Genomic DNA, 15,271 nt, shown 5'->3' on the forward strand with positions numbered 1-15,271 from the left:
GGTGGTAAGTCCTCCAGGGGAGGCAAGACTTCTAGGGGTGGCGGCCGCGGCCGCAAGCCCTAGGGGTGGCAGTCCCCCTGCGTGTCCACCTGTGGGGGGATGCCTTCAGCGTTGCGTCCGCAGGTGGCAACATCTCGGGGCCGATGCTTGGACGATCTCGGTGATCGGCCAAGGTTATCGCGTCCCGTTCACGTCATCTCAACCTCCCCTGACAGCGAATCCAGTGTCGTTGAGCTCCTATGCCATGGGATCGGCAAAGGGGCTGGCCCTTCAGGCCGAAGTCAAGACCATGTTCGAGAAGGGTGCTCTCCAGGAGGTCGTGGACGGCTCTCCAGGCTTCTTCAGTCGACTCTTTCTTGTAAAGAAGGCTACTGGAGACTGGAGACCCGTCATCGATCTCTCGGCTCTGAACAGGTTTGTCAAACAAACCCGGTTCAGCATGGAGACAGCAGACACAGTCAGACTTGCGGTGAGACCACAAGACTTCATGTGTACACTGGATCTAAAGGACGCGTACTTCCAGATCCCAATCCATCCGTCTTCCAGGAAGTACCTGAGATTCTGCCTAGACAACAAGATCTACCAGTTCAAGGTGCTGTGTTTCGGTCTCTCCACAGCTCCTCAGGTGTTCACCAGAGTGTTCACCCTGATTTCGACTTGGGCGCACAGGAACGGCATTCGTCTCCTTCGTTACCTAGACGATTGGCTGATCCTAGCAGACTCGGAGTCGACCCTTCTTCGACACCGAGACAGGCTTCTAGATCTTTGCCAGGATCTGGGGATCGTGGTAAACCTCGAGAAGTCCTCTCTGCAGCCGTCCCAGCGACTGGTTTATCTAGGCATGCTAATAGACACCAATCTCCACAAAGCCTTTCCATCAGACGACCGGATAGCAAGGCTGAGGAGGGTGGCGGAACCTTTCCTCAGGCGAAAAGAACTCCCCGCCCAATCGTGGTTGCGTCTCTTGGGCCACCTATCCTCCCTGGCCCGTCTGGTTCCAAACAGCCGCCTCAGGATGAGATCCCTTCAATGGCGGCTCAAGTCCCGGTGGAATCAAGGATCCGATTCCCCGGACACTCTGATCCCAATGGGGTCTCTGGAACAGACGGACTTGCGGTGGTGGCTGGCCGACGAGAACCTGCGAAAGGGAGTGAGTCTTCTCGTCCTTCCCCCGGAATTGACTCTGTTTTCGGACGCGTCAAAAGAAGGGTGGGGGGCGCACGTTCTGAACCAGAGGGCCTCAGGCCTTTGGTCAGAATCAGAAAAGTGCCTACACATCAACCTGCTAGAATTGAAGGCCGTCTTTCTGGCCCTTCAACAGTTCCAACGGTTCCTGGCGGGTCACTCCGTGGTGGTGATGAGCGACAACACCACGGTAGTGGCTTATATCAACAAGCAGGGAGGCACTTTTTCGCAACAGCTATCCCATCTTGCAGTAGAGACTCTGAGGTGGACCGAAACCCACTCGATAACACTATCAGCTCGCTTCATTCCTGGCAAGAGGAATGTGCTCGCCGACAGTCTGAGCAGGGCTTCGCAGATAGTGAGTACCGAGTGGTCTTTGGATCGTCAGATAGCCAACAAAGTCCTGACTTTGTGGGGTTCCCCGACGGTGGACTTGTTCGCGACAGCCTTGAACTTCAAGCTGCCCCTGTACTGCTCACCAGTCCCGGACCCCAAGGCACTCTGGCAAGATGCTTTCCAGCAACGGTGGGACAACATCGACGTGTACGCCTTCCCACCATTCTGTCTGATGAGAAGGGTGCTCAACAGGACCAGACTATCGGTCAACTGTTCCATGACTCTAGTAGCTCCGCTATGGCATCACGCGGAATGGTTTCCGGACCTTCTGCAACTCCTGACGGAACTCCCAAGGGAGCTTCCTCCACGACACGAGCTTCTCAGACAACCCCACTCCGGTGTCCCTCACAGGGCCGTAGCCTCGCTTCGGCTTCACGCCTGGAGACTATCCAGCGTCTCCTCGCGGAGAGAGGCTTTTCGCAACAGGTTGCGGAGAGAATGTCTCGGCACCTGCGAAGGTCCTCTGAGGGAGTCTACCAAGCGAAGTGGAGAGTCTTTTGTGGTTGGTGTCGTGGAAGGGGTATCTCTCCACTCGATGCCACTATTCCAGCAATAGCGGACTTCCTTGTGTATCTGCGAGAAGAAATGCGCCTTTCTGTCTCGGCAGTGAAAGGCTATCGCTCAGCCTTAAGCTTGGCCTTCAGATTGAAGGGCGTGGATATTTCTTCATCGCTAGAACTCTCTTTACTCATACGTAGCTATGAGCTTACCTGCCCCCAGTCGGAAGTGAGACCCCCTCCTTGGAACGTGGTTCGAGTTCTCAGGTCTCTCAAGAGACCTCCCTTCGAGCCATTACGCCAGGCCTCCGATCGCCACCTGTCTTGGAAGACGGCTTTCCTACTCGCCTTGGCCTCGGCCAAGCGAGTTAGTGAACTTCATGGTCTCTCGTACGACATCGCCCATTCAAGGGGATGGGGGGAGGTAACGTTCAGGTTCGTCCCTGAGTTTGTGGCCAAGACTCAGAATCCTGGAGTGCCGGATCCTCGGTTCGACTCTTTCAGGATCGCGAGTCTCCGTTCTGTAACAAACGACCCAGACCAGCTGCTACTATGCCCAGTGAGGTGTCTGAGGTACTACTTGAAGAGAACGGCTGCAGTCCGTCCTCATGTGCGAGCTTTGTTTGTGAGCACAGGCAGGACAAAGAGGAGGGTCACAAGGAACACCATCTCTGCTTGGATTCGAAGGGTTATCCACCATGCCCTGAATCCTGACCCTCCTCCGTCACGTCGCCCTCGGGCCCACGATGTCAGGGGTATTGCTACATCCCTGGCCTTCAAGAGAAACTTCTCTGTGACGCAGGTACTTCAAGCGGGGGTCTGGAAGCGTCAAACGACCTTCACAGCCCACTACCTGCAAGACGTGACCCACAGGAGCCTCGATACGTTCTCTATCGGCCCTGTGGTGGCTGCACAACAGCTGGTCTAACCTCAGGCTCCTTTTTGGACAAGTAGCAGTAGGTTGAGGGCGTTGTTACCCGGTCTTAGTCTGTGTGAATGAAAGAGTATGTCTGACCCTTACTTCTTTCTTCATTCTCCCCTCTCTTGGGGAAGCAGCATCCTGGTCCTCGCATAGCTGACCTCGACCTCTGCAGGTAACCCATGCTTCTTTGTGCTCCTAGTATTAAGCTTAATACTGTTGCGTCTCCCATACCCTGACGAGGTGGTATGGGGAACGTCCTATCCTAGAATTCCTATCTGAAGGTCTCAAGGTCAACTTCATAGGACGAGTCACACTCTCCTCCTCACACTACTTATGTAGGCCACTCGTTCCTAGCGATGCTAGGAACCTGTGAGGTACAGGGGCTCCCTCTCTCTAGTGCTGCTCACTAAGGGATCAAGCCCCCGGGCAAGCCGAAGTCAGTAAGGCTGGGGACTTTCCACCCTTCCTAAGGGGTAAGTCACCCTTTGTAAATAGCGTGGTTTGTATTTCGGTTACGGAACAAATGACAAATTCGAAGATAATTTGTATTTTTCCTAACCATACAAACCTTAGCTATTTACACATATGTGCCCGCCATCCCTGACCCCCAAGTCAAGTCCTACCTCTAAGTGAAGTGAAGCAAGTCACCGGTGTGTGGAGGGGGGAGGGGTAGCAAGCTACCCTTCCCCACCCCCCGCTAACTAGCGCGGGGGTAATTAACCCTCGTTAAAAACTATTGGCTCGTCATTTCAGCTGCGCTAAAAGTAAACCCTTTGTAAATAGCTAAGGTTTGTATGGTTAGGAAAAATACAAATTATCTTCGAATTTGTCATATTTTTATAGCACTGCATTAATAATGTCTTTATCTTATGTTTGAAAATTATTTTAATGTAGAAATCTTTTTCTATCTTGTAGTTCACTACACTGCACATTTTCCGTCTTGTTTTGGGTCGAGGTTCTGCATAATATTATTTGTGCAATATTTATTCTGTCAGCACTTATGCATTTACAGGATGGTGAAATAAAGGCTATGGTTAAGAAGATTTTAGATGGTGCCAACCTCGAGGAAGTAACAATGAAGAGTGTTTGCAGACAAGTGTATGACAGTTATCCAGATTTTGATTTGACGCATAAAAAAGACTTCATAAAAGAAACTGTTAAGTCGGTAAGTTTATAGCCTTGAATTGCTTTTCACTTGATGTTTAATTGAAAAGTATTTTTATTTTAAAATAAAGGAATTGTTATGCTTCAACTAATACACTGCAGTTTTGTCAGGGGTACAGTATGTAATGTACAGTATGGTGTGATATGTGGATAATGTAACGTTTGCAATTATAAAGTGTCTTATATTCAGTAGTGTCTTTTCTCCGCATTACAGTATGTTTTTTCAGTTTTCATACTTGATATTCTTTTCATTTTTGCTTGATCGATGAAATTAAACTTCTTTGATTCCTATTCCTAACATTAAAGGGAGTAATTAAAGGAATTGACCAAGTCAGTTTGATTCCTATTCCTAACACTAAAGGGAATAATTAAAGGAATTGACCAAGTCACTTGGAAAACCTTGACGTCACTGACTTATTTATGACCCGAGGCCAGTTCATTTTAGCCATAGAGGTTATTTTTTTTTACCTTAATTAAGGAAGGAGGGATGATAACTGGTGAATTAATGCACGTTGGTCACAGCTAGTTGATTAGTGACTTGATGCGCATTAATCACAGCTAGTTGTAATTAGTGACTTGATTCGCATTGATCACAGCTTGTTGTAATTAGTGACTTGATGCACATTGATCACAGTTGGATTTACTAGTGAATTATGCACTTGGTCACACCTAGTCCTGAATAGATAATTACCATTGGTGTTGATGATCTGTCAAAAATGTTACCGCCATCATTATTACTAACATTTTAGTGTTAGGTCATGCTGTAGTTAGTTTAATCAGACCTTTGAGGCATCTCAAGCTGGCCAGATTATACTGTAGCAAGTTTATACTTCTGCTATCAATTGATACAGTAATGGAAGTCCCTTGATGGGGTAATTACAATTCTGTCAAAGTTAGAACAATTTGTCAGTAATTTTTTTCCTCATGAGAAATTTATTATTTTTGTAAAACAGAAGTTAGAGTGAATTGACGTGGTTTCTCCAGGTTGTGTAGGTCGACCTCTGGTTGAATACATACATAAACTTTACTTTCTCTTGATTGCCCTGTTTGTCAATTATTGCGGGGTGCTATGGTGAAGAATGTCAAAATACAAGGCATGAATGTTCTCTTAAAAAATTAATACCAATTGAATTGGGAGGGTAAAAAATGGTTGTTCCTTCAGCCGCAGATCTTCTAACATCTTACAGCCAGAAGATAAAGGACAAATAACTGCCATGAGGACAACTATGCATATACTGCACCAGAGAATACTTTTTCTTATGTCTGCGCTATGGTTGCTGCAGGTACATTAATGATCATCAGGTCTTGATTAGAGCATGTTGGTCATCTATGATTGGCTCTTCAGTGAAGGGCATCACTTCCCTGTACCCGGTGCTCCTGCTGAAGGCCATTGTGACATTGTGTGTCTTCTCTTCCTCAGTATAGCTTTCCCTACTCATGAGTAACTTTACTCTGTCTTGCCCATCCTTCTAAGTCGCTTTTGGTCACGCTGCTAAGTTGTCAGGTCTTTAAAGTGGATGCGTTTCTTGTCCAGCAGTGCTCCATGCAGAAAATAATGAGGCTTTAGGTGAAGATTATGGATTTATGAGATTCCTGATCCTTGTTCTTGGCATTAATATCTAGTAACATCCTGTGTTCAGAATTTTCAGTATACTTTCCACTATGTTGTACTATATAAGTATTTATGGTAAGTCTTGCTCAATTTTAGAAGTCTTATTCCTACCCTGTTACATGGTATCAAAGTACTGTAATTCATTGATGCAATATTATGCTAAAAAAAAAAAAAAAAAAAAAAAAAACTGCCCCACATTTTTTTTATCCACCATTTTCCTTAACTTTTTTCCAATAATGATAGCCATAAAAGATTTGAAAAATATATAATCTAGTATAGTCAGTAACGGAGATATGTTATTAACGTTTTAAGAAATTTTTTTTTATTAAGTAATAAACAAAACTTCATTTATATATTTTTTTATTTTCCTGAATGTGAAAATTAAATCTGTTAAGCTCTTAATGTTCCAAGTAGTATACATACACTGCAGTGAAATGGATATGGCATTGTAATTGTAAAATGCTGCATTTTATGCCTTGTAATACTGATTCTCTGAAAAGTAGATGGAGTCTATGGCTGATAAATGAATCAAAGGTTTGATTTGAGTCTGCACTACTCTTAACAGCTTTTCAAATATGTTTGAGAACCTCATTCAAGCTTAATATTTATTTCTCTGAGTATTCTCTATATGAATTTTCAGAACTGATATGTATTTTATTTCTTTCAGATTATCTCGTGATCTGTCTAACGAGTGTTTTGTGCATAGTACAAAGTTGTGGGTTTTTATAGATATGTCAGAGGAATACGTGAGAAGTTCAGCATCATGAGAAGCTAAGAGGGCTTGATGTCCCGTTTATTTTGCCTTCTGGATAATAGAAATCCCTTGGGAACCTGAGTGTTTAGCTTTGTTTTTCTATTATTTTTTTTTTTTTTGTGTCATAGGTCTGGCTTGGTTTGCTTTAAGTCGTGCCATTAGAAATTGACATGTCTTTGAAGGCGAGATAATTTAAGCTGTGTGTAGGTTGTTTATATTCAATTGACAGCTTTCCATTGTGAATTGAAATTGTTACTATAATTTGTCCTCGTAATTAACCTGTATTATGGAAGTATGCAGTACATTGTTTTACACCAGATGTCGAGATTTATATATAAAGTTTTGAATCTTAATTATGCTTCTGTCCTAACAAATTTTTTTTTATTACAGTCAGTGATTCTGAGAATTGTGAAACTGAGATAGTCAACTTTATTTTTTTAAAATTACCAATGATTTAGTTTTAATCATGTATAGCTTTTATGACATGTAGATAAAATGCAACCAGTATTTTTATTAATATTAGAGACTTTCGTTACATTCATTAAAAGGTGAAACCACATTTTCACTGGTCAGAATCTCTGATGCTTTTCCCCAGATTTTACCCTCCTGTTCTTTGTCCGGTAAGGTCTTAAAATGTAAAATTATTCTAATAAAATTTTAGTTAATTGCCATCTTTTAATACCCCTTCCCTAATGGTACTATTAAGAATTTTTCATTGTATTGTAGTTTATGCTACGGTTGTTGAATTACTCGGTATTTTTAGTTTTATGGATTATTCCCTGAGACTTGAAATAAAACTCAAATTCATCATCTTTTGTATTATAAATTTTGATATCAATGTTGAATTTGTAAGATGCTTAAACCTTAAAATTTTTTAAAAAGTAGTTTATCGTGCAAACTTGTTTATCATTTGCCTATACTGTACCACAGCGTTCGCTTGTATTGTTTCATAGTTGACCATTCTTAATTTATCAAAGTTTGTAATGTCAACCAATAGGGATCTGGATCCTCAGGTATGGCTTAATCACTTTACTGTTTTGGGTAGACTAGAAGGCAGCAAGATTTGATAGAATTTGAGAAGGGTAGAATTTTTAAATAATGATTGTTCATTGTGCCCCATTAATCATAAGTTAGTCTTTGGTTTGATCGATAAAGGCCACTGCTCAGGTGTTCAGCTTCTGACATCATTCGGTTCCGTTATTATGAAGCATTGCCACTGTTCTTAGAGCTGTCTGATCCACTAGCTGTGTTGATTTTAAATGCCTATTTCCTTGCGTATCTATTTGCTCTTACAAAGAATATTTTACATATATTTTTATAATTTACATGGAAGCTGCTACTTTTGTTTTACTTTTTTGTAGCATAATATGGATTCCCATTGCTAGCCTTCAAGTGGTTCAATGATATGATACTGGAAATGCTTCACATGCACTAATTTAATCTCCAAAACGGATTTTGAGCGAAGCGAAAATTCTATTTTTGGGTGAGGTATCCATGTCGTCCTGATGGAAGTTCCTTTAAAGTAGCTTCCTAAGTTATATTTGACTACAGTGATATATCCCAGAGAATTTTACCTTAAGGTATCCAGAATTCTAACTCCTGGCGCAAATATCTCTAGCTTTCGCCTTTAGGGATATCGCATAATTATCAGAGGACGTATTCTTGACATGCCACCTAGCTATCTTCATCCCGAATAGCGTTTTCGCTTTGAGAGGGGAAAGTGGCAAGAATCGAAGGAGAGCCGTTATTAAGGCATGCTCGACTCCTTACTGTTTTGAGTACCTGTATGACGTCACGACGGGGCTCAGAAGAATGAGATTAGGAGCAGAGCTCTGACCAGTTCATGTCGGGGTAAAGCTGTAGGAAATTGGGTTAAGCAATTTATAGTTTTTGAGTTTTTAGGATGTTTTTGCATTTTGAAATAGTGGTATCCTAAGAAAACCATGTTTCGTAAAGTTTATTTTTCATTAACTATCAAATATTATTCAGTGTACAGTAATCCCTTGAATTCCTGTGCTTTCTCCATTTGACCTGCATCCTTGATTGCATTTTTCAAAGTAAGTGCACTTGTACACTTGACTGCAATAAATATGTAGAGAGAAGACCTGACAATGGATGGAAGTTTTAAAATAAAAGCTCAGCTCGGCAAAGGAGTTAAGTACAGTGCTATGTTATACATATGCTATCTGAATTATTAATAAGGACAAGCTAATGAAGTGACATGTCTGAGGCGTGTCAACAGACAAGTTTTTGAAGTGATGTTCGAATGTGAGAATCGGTATTTGGTTGTCGAACGGTTTGAGGAAAGTCTGGTCTCCCATGACCGTGGGTGGGGCTTCTTTGTGCATAAACCTTATGCATTTGTGGCTGACTCCACCTCTTCAAACCGTTTGACAAGCGGGTTCGACGAACCTTTTGACCATGTAAACCCCGCTTTAGGAATATTTTCACACACCGTGTCTAGTTTGCTCAGCTGAAGTAGTGTAGTGTTCATTGTGAATTTTATCAATAGAAGCTTCAGCTTTGGTGATTCCCTGTGCAGTGCTGTGGGTCATTTTTTGGAGAGAGCTTTTGCATGTACAGTATGCTGATGACCTCACCAGGGGAAAAAAACTTGCCTCTTGCAAGGAAGCATAAGAATCTAGACTGCATTCCATCATGGTTAAACTAGATCACTTAAAATTGTCAAATAACCAATGTCAGAAAGACTATATTGCTAGTGACCACGCACTCAAAGGAGAAGCTGTGGTCAGATGTGTGAAAAAACTATAAATAAAATCAATAGGTTGTCGTCATTATTCAAGCCAGTAAGTTGCTATTGTTCAAGAATAGACTTGACATCTGTTACAAAGACCAAAAAGTTTCTTTAGAATTGCTGCAAATGTCATGATACTGAGAAACTAACATTTTCATTAAAACAATATTGGAGTATTTACACTGCCCATCTAGTTCTACAAAGTTTTCACAATTACTATTGTCAATTGGTTTTCATAGCAATTTACTAAAATATTCTCTGGACATTTTTTTTTCTTATCACTTCAGTTTTTTCCTACCTTACTTATGATAAAACAATGTGATACGGTAGATGTGTTCTATATTCAAGAATAAATGGCAAAGGTATTAGTTCATTTCTATTGTTTCTTTGCTTTATAATCGTTTGATGTGCATTACTTATTGGTTTCAATACAACTAGAATTGTGCTGTTAGTAACAAAATCATGCAATGACTATTCTACTGCAAGGTATACATACACACGTACTTGAATATTCTTACACCAAAATCTCGACACTTCTACTCTAGTCCAGTGCGTCAAATCTGGCTGCCAGTTCCTTCCTCCTTTAATCCATTCGAAGCTCAGTGGTGTAGTCCCCATTTCAATACTAGGTTAACACCAGCACCGTATCCAATTCTTCCGGGTTGATACATATGAACACTCCTCTTTTCTCAACCATGCAGCTAACACCAAAATTTCGCCTCTATTTGCGATGCTACCCTTACCATCAAGCTACATGTTCATATGTTTTATCTGCTTTTTCAAAGACTTTGGAGCATGTGATGTCCTTCTTACAGTCTCCAATGCTGTACAGAAATCCTTTTATTGGTGTCAGGAAGTTTGTACTATTGGCCTTGATTTTAGTGCTACCTTTATCCATTTTAATCATGAGGCTCTTGTTTTCAAACTCCAACAGTTGGGAGTGGGTGGGACTTTCCTTGGCATTATTGCTGAATTTTCAAGTTGTTGCTGGGCATCATGGTGAGTATATGAATGTGATATCTGTTGTTCCTCAGGGTAGTGTTCTTGGTGTATATAGACTCCATGTGACAAATGTCATCATGGTACAATTTTAAAACTCAGATTTATTTCATTAGTGTCCCAAATTCCTCATCAATAGTCTTGTAGGTGCTTTGAGAAATTAATTCATAAAATTAGACTGATAGGAAAACTATAATTACTATAAATCTCTCCCTAACTATATGATGCTATCAAAACACAGTACAGTTATTAAATTTAACATAAAACAAAATTAATTATACTTCATTGCTGAAAATATAGACTATAGAAAAAATTTTAACATATGCCTTTTAAAAGTTTAGCAAAAATTTTGGAATCTGAACACTTGTCATTTTGTAGAATTTAATGCCACCAGTGTACCTCATGCAATTCACTGGATCCCACTGCCTTCCTTCTTGCTGCCAAAATTCTTTAAACTTCAGCTCTGAATGACCTCTCGAGCATCAGGATTTATGGCCTAAACTCATAAGTATATTGTTTACAATATGTTTGTAAGACAGAAGTAAGCATGAGCAGGGTATAAATAAAAAAAAATCTATTCAAACCCCTAGACTTGTCATGAATGATTTAAAAAAGTACGCAATTGACAAAATTGAGACTTAGCTGAAGAATGAACTTTTTTTGTTTTGTTTTTCAGAATTACAGTTTAGGAGGTTATTTGTCCAAAGGATTTGAAATAGGAGTCACAGCTGTAGATACTTATGTTTTTGTGTTTCATACCCCTTCAATGCTTCTGTAAGGTAAGGTTGGATAAGATTATATATATATATATATATATATATATATATATATATATATATATATATATATATATATATATATATATATATATATATATATACATATATACTGTATATATATATATATATATATATATATATATATATATATATATATATATATATATATATACTGTATATATATATATATATATATATATATATATATATATATATATATATATATATATATATATATATAATTGATGTAGATGTAGCTAAGTAGAATACTTAAATAGAAAGCCATATAAAGTTTATATGGAATCATTAAATAACAATGCTGTCAGATTTGGTTAAGAAGGAAGCTTAAGCATTCTCTCTTGATTTGTTGCAACTAAAATTAACACATACCTAGCTATAACGCATGAAAGATTCTAGAACGGAGACAATGAAGTGGAAATGGACAAGAATCATTAGGTTAGAATATGAAAAGTTCAAGAGGAGAAATTGATGAAAATAAATTGACAAAAATGTTTCCTACAATCTTGGAAACATTTTTGTCGACAATTTATAAAATCAGTAAACTCGGGTACACAAAGAAATCCGCTTTTTTCGAACGTTGCCGCGAGACTAATAAAATAACTTATAATTAATGTACAGTTGCACACGCAAATTCCTGGTACACCTCTCTAAAGAAGTGCACACAGCCACATCCTTACTGCTCAGCGAGTTCCTGTGTTTAACCCCGCCCAACACCTACCATCTGTTCCCACACTATCGGTTTGGTTACTTGACATGAATTAATGTTGTGTCCAACTGTGCATCCAGTGCACCATCCACCTGTTGAGATACTGCCACTAGAGTTATTGGGTCCTTTGATTGGCCAAACAGTACTACATTCAATCCCTCTCTCTAGTTACGGCTCATTTTACCCTTTGCCTATACATACACCTAATAGTCCGGCCTATTCTATACATATTCTCCTCTGTCCTCATACACCTAACAACATTGAGATTACCAAACAATTCTTCTCTCACAGAGAGTTATCTGATGCACTGTAATAATTCAGTGGCTAATTTCCTCTTGATAAGGGTAGAAGAAACTCTAGCTATGGTAAGCAGCTCTTCCAGGAGGAGGACACTCCAAAATCAAACCATTGTTCTCGAACCTTGGGTAGTGCCATAGCCTCTGTACCATGGACGACCATTGTCTTGGGGTAGAGTTCTCTTGCTTGAGGGTACACATGGGCGCACATTCCATCTTATTTTTGTTTCTCTTGTTATTTTGAAGTTTTGATAGTATATATGAAAAATTTATTTTAATGCTGTTATTCTTAAACATCTCTTGTAGTTTTTTCCCTATTTCCTTTACTCACTCGGCTATTTTTCCCTGTTGGAGCCTTTGGACTTAAAGCATCCTGTTTATTCAACTAGGGTTGTAGCTTAGCAAGTAATAATAATAATAATAATAATAATAATAATAATAATAATAATAATAATAATAATAATTTGATCGTTAACAAAAAAGAAAAAAAGGGCTATTATTTTTTTTTAACATTTAACAGTAATCGTGACAAGACACGTAAAAGTGTAATAATGCCCTTGCACCTGTGTTCGGTTCACCTGTTAACAACACAACGTAAAATAAAACATCACTACCTGGTTTGAATTATATGGCTTTATCAGATAGTTTCAGTTGTGTTACAGACTTACAATAAGAAATTTATAGATACATAATAGCATTTATAGACTGTAATAGAGATGCCAATGAGAGAGTTTTTGATGGTTATACAAATGAGAATTGTCTGCTATTAATTTAAATTCCAATTTTACAAGCATATAGATGACCCTAATGTGTATTTAACGGTTTTCTGTACACCGCGACAAGCAAAATACTTATGAGGGGTTGAAATTTTGAATATGCTGCATGACGATGCACATTTTTTTACTACTGGTTGGTCTGGTCTCGGGACCACTTGACCTTGGGTATGGTGCAAGTTATGAATTATTAATGTATTATTAATGCGTCGAAGGAACTCATTTTCTTTATGATAACAAGTGTAATATGCAACAATATCACATACTTCGTATTTTAAGGAAATAACAAACTAGACAGTGTTAAAGTAGATGAATATATTGCGAAATTGTAAGAATACGTATGGGCACTGTGCTGTAGTCTTCTACGTGAGATGACATGCTTTTCTACCCACGATTTTACTTGAATGTTACTTGAACAATGTATATTCTTAGATCGACATGATTGGGAAGTAATGGATAAATGTATGCATGAAGTGTTTTGTACCAGTGGAAGATATACATAGGATGAATATCACAAAAAAAAATCAAATATTTAGTATTGCGGTGGTGGAAGGTATGATACCCATATTCAGCCTTTGTTGAGATAATGTATTTTTTAAGTTACAAGGCGAAAGGATATGAACTTATAAGTAAACATTCTTTCATTAATAGATAGGCTATATCAAATACACCCTGAAGATCTTGGGAATTCACAAATGCTTCAATGGAATAGAACATATATTGAAGTAAATGTAATATTTAAGGTTCTATGATTTAGGCGTTCATAGTATAAAGATTAATGATCGTTAAAATACATTTCTAAAATTTTGTAACGGTAACTTCAGATCTTGGGTAGGCTACAGATCTCAAGAGGAATCATATAACGGCCATCCCGTATAATGTTCCTCTGAAATTTCGTCGTATATTTTCGTTGCTTTACCTAAAAGTAAAGAAAATATGTAACAGCTTCAAAGGTAAAACTTTCTCATTAAGAACTTATCGGCTGTTTTAAGGAATGGCTATCAATTGTATTTTCCTATCCGCCAAGTGTATGCAAACCAAGGTCTAATAAATTTTTTTTTTACTTTTTCGTAGGTTAACCACGTAATTGACCAATAAATGGATGCATGTCTCTATGGTGAGGGCTTCCTTTAATGATTTTTTAGTCATTCAGATTTCCGTTGATTTGTAAAAGAAGGCATTGGTTATATCTTTCCAGAAAAGGCAAAGGTACTTCCTCCTGACCTGCCTTTAAAATAACACGTTAAAGGATGCTCTTAGATAATCATATGTACTGTGGAAATTATTATGCGTTTGTTGAAATCACGGCAATTTTTAACAAAATCCTCCCAATTTGAGTTTCTTATCTATATTCAAATGGCCTGGTAACGGCAGGAGATAATGCTGCTCTTCATTAGCATCATTCATTTGATAGATAAGACAAATGATAACGTCATTATGAAATATTGCACTTGTATCTAGATTCGAGAACTATCTAATGACGTTACACTTGACTGAAACAAATTCAATATAAATGAAGCCATGAATGGCTGTAACTGGTGTATGAATATTATCTTGGCATATTGTTGGATTCAGGTGACAATATTGAAGTATAGATTAAATTAGTGCTATAGCAAACGAGACGAAAAGGTCTGATTTTTTTTTTCTGCTTTCAGGAATTATGAGAAAAATCTGTCATAATTGCTTTTGATAATAATTTATATATATATTTTTCAAATAACGAATAACACCAATATGTTTTTAAATGTTTTCCCATACACCATGACCAGTAAAATATTTGTTGCATAAGAGTTGAGGTTCTGAAAACGCTGGATGACAAAGCAAATTCCCTGGAATCCTGGACTTTTGGCGCGTTGATCTGGCCTCAACACCACTTGGTCATGATGCATAGCAATATCTGGTAACGTATCCACCCTCCCCTCTTTGTGCAGTTTTTTTTTTCTTTTGCTCTGGGAGACCCCCTTCTATGATCGGGGGTGTATGTCTACCAGCCTTGGATGAACCCCCGTCAGGAGGGTAATGTGCGTTGGTGAAACACGACCTCTCCCCCCCATTTCTCCACATCCATTTGCAGTGTGCAGGGTGTTAGAATAATAGTTCAAACTTGCAACGAAATTTTTATGTTGAAGAGGCTGAAATGAGTCTTGTCTTCTTGGTTGATATATGTCATATATATTTCAGCGTTATTATTGGTCTTAAGATATTTTATGTTTTTTATTCAGTACTTCTCATATAGTTTATTTAATTCCTTTCCTCACTGGGCTAGTTATTCCTGCTTATATCATTCTCCTTTCCATCCAGGATTGTGGTTCAGGGTAATAATAAACGGATTTTGAGCGAAGCGAAAAATCTATTTTTGGGTGAGATAGCAATGACGTCCTGATGGACGTCATGGCTTGAGCCCAAAAATAG

The 15,271-nt window shown here is 39.1% G+C and overlaps 1 protein-coding gene across 2 annotated transcripts in view; it reads left to right on the forward strand.

Moving 5' to 3' along the window:
* Dek (protein) overlaps nt 1–7,196 on the forward strand; it is a 32,921-nt gene extending 25,725 nt beyond the window's left edge. For both annotated transcript variants that reach the window (XM_068361210.1, XM_068361211.1), the window contains exons 7-8: nt 4,013–4,165; nt 6,444–7,196. In XM_068361210.1, the coding sequence (XP_068217311.1) occupies nt 4,013–4,165; nt 6,444–6,455 (165 nt within the window). In that variant the 3' untranslated portion in view covers nt 6,456–7,196. The remainder of the gene's footprint in view (nt 1–4,012; nt 4,166–6,443) is intronic.
* Nucleotides 7,197–15,271: the final 8,075 nt, after the last annotated feature.

The sequence above is a fragment of the Palaemon carinicauda genome, chromosome 37 (genome assembly GCF_036898095.1).
Source record: "Palaemon carinicauda isolate YSFRI2023 chromosome 37, ASM3689809v2, whole genome shotgun sequence".
NCBI lineage: Eukaryota > Metazoa > Arthropoda > Malacostraca > Decapoda > Palaemonidae > Palaemon > Palaemon carinicauda.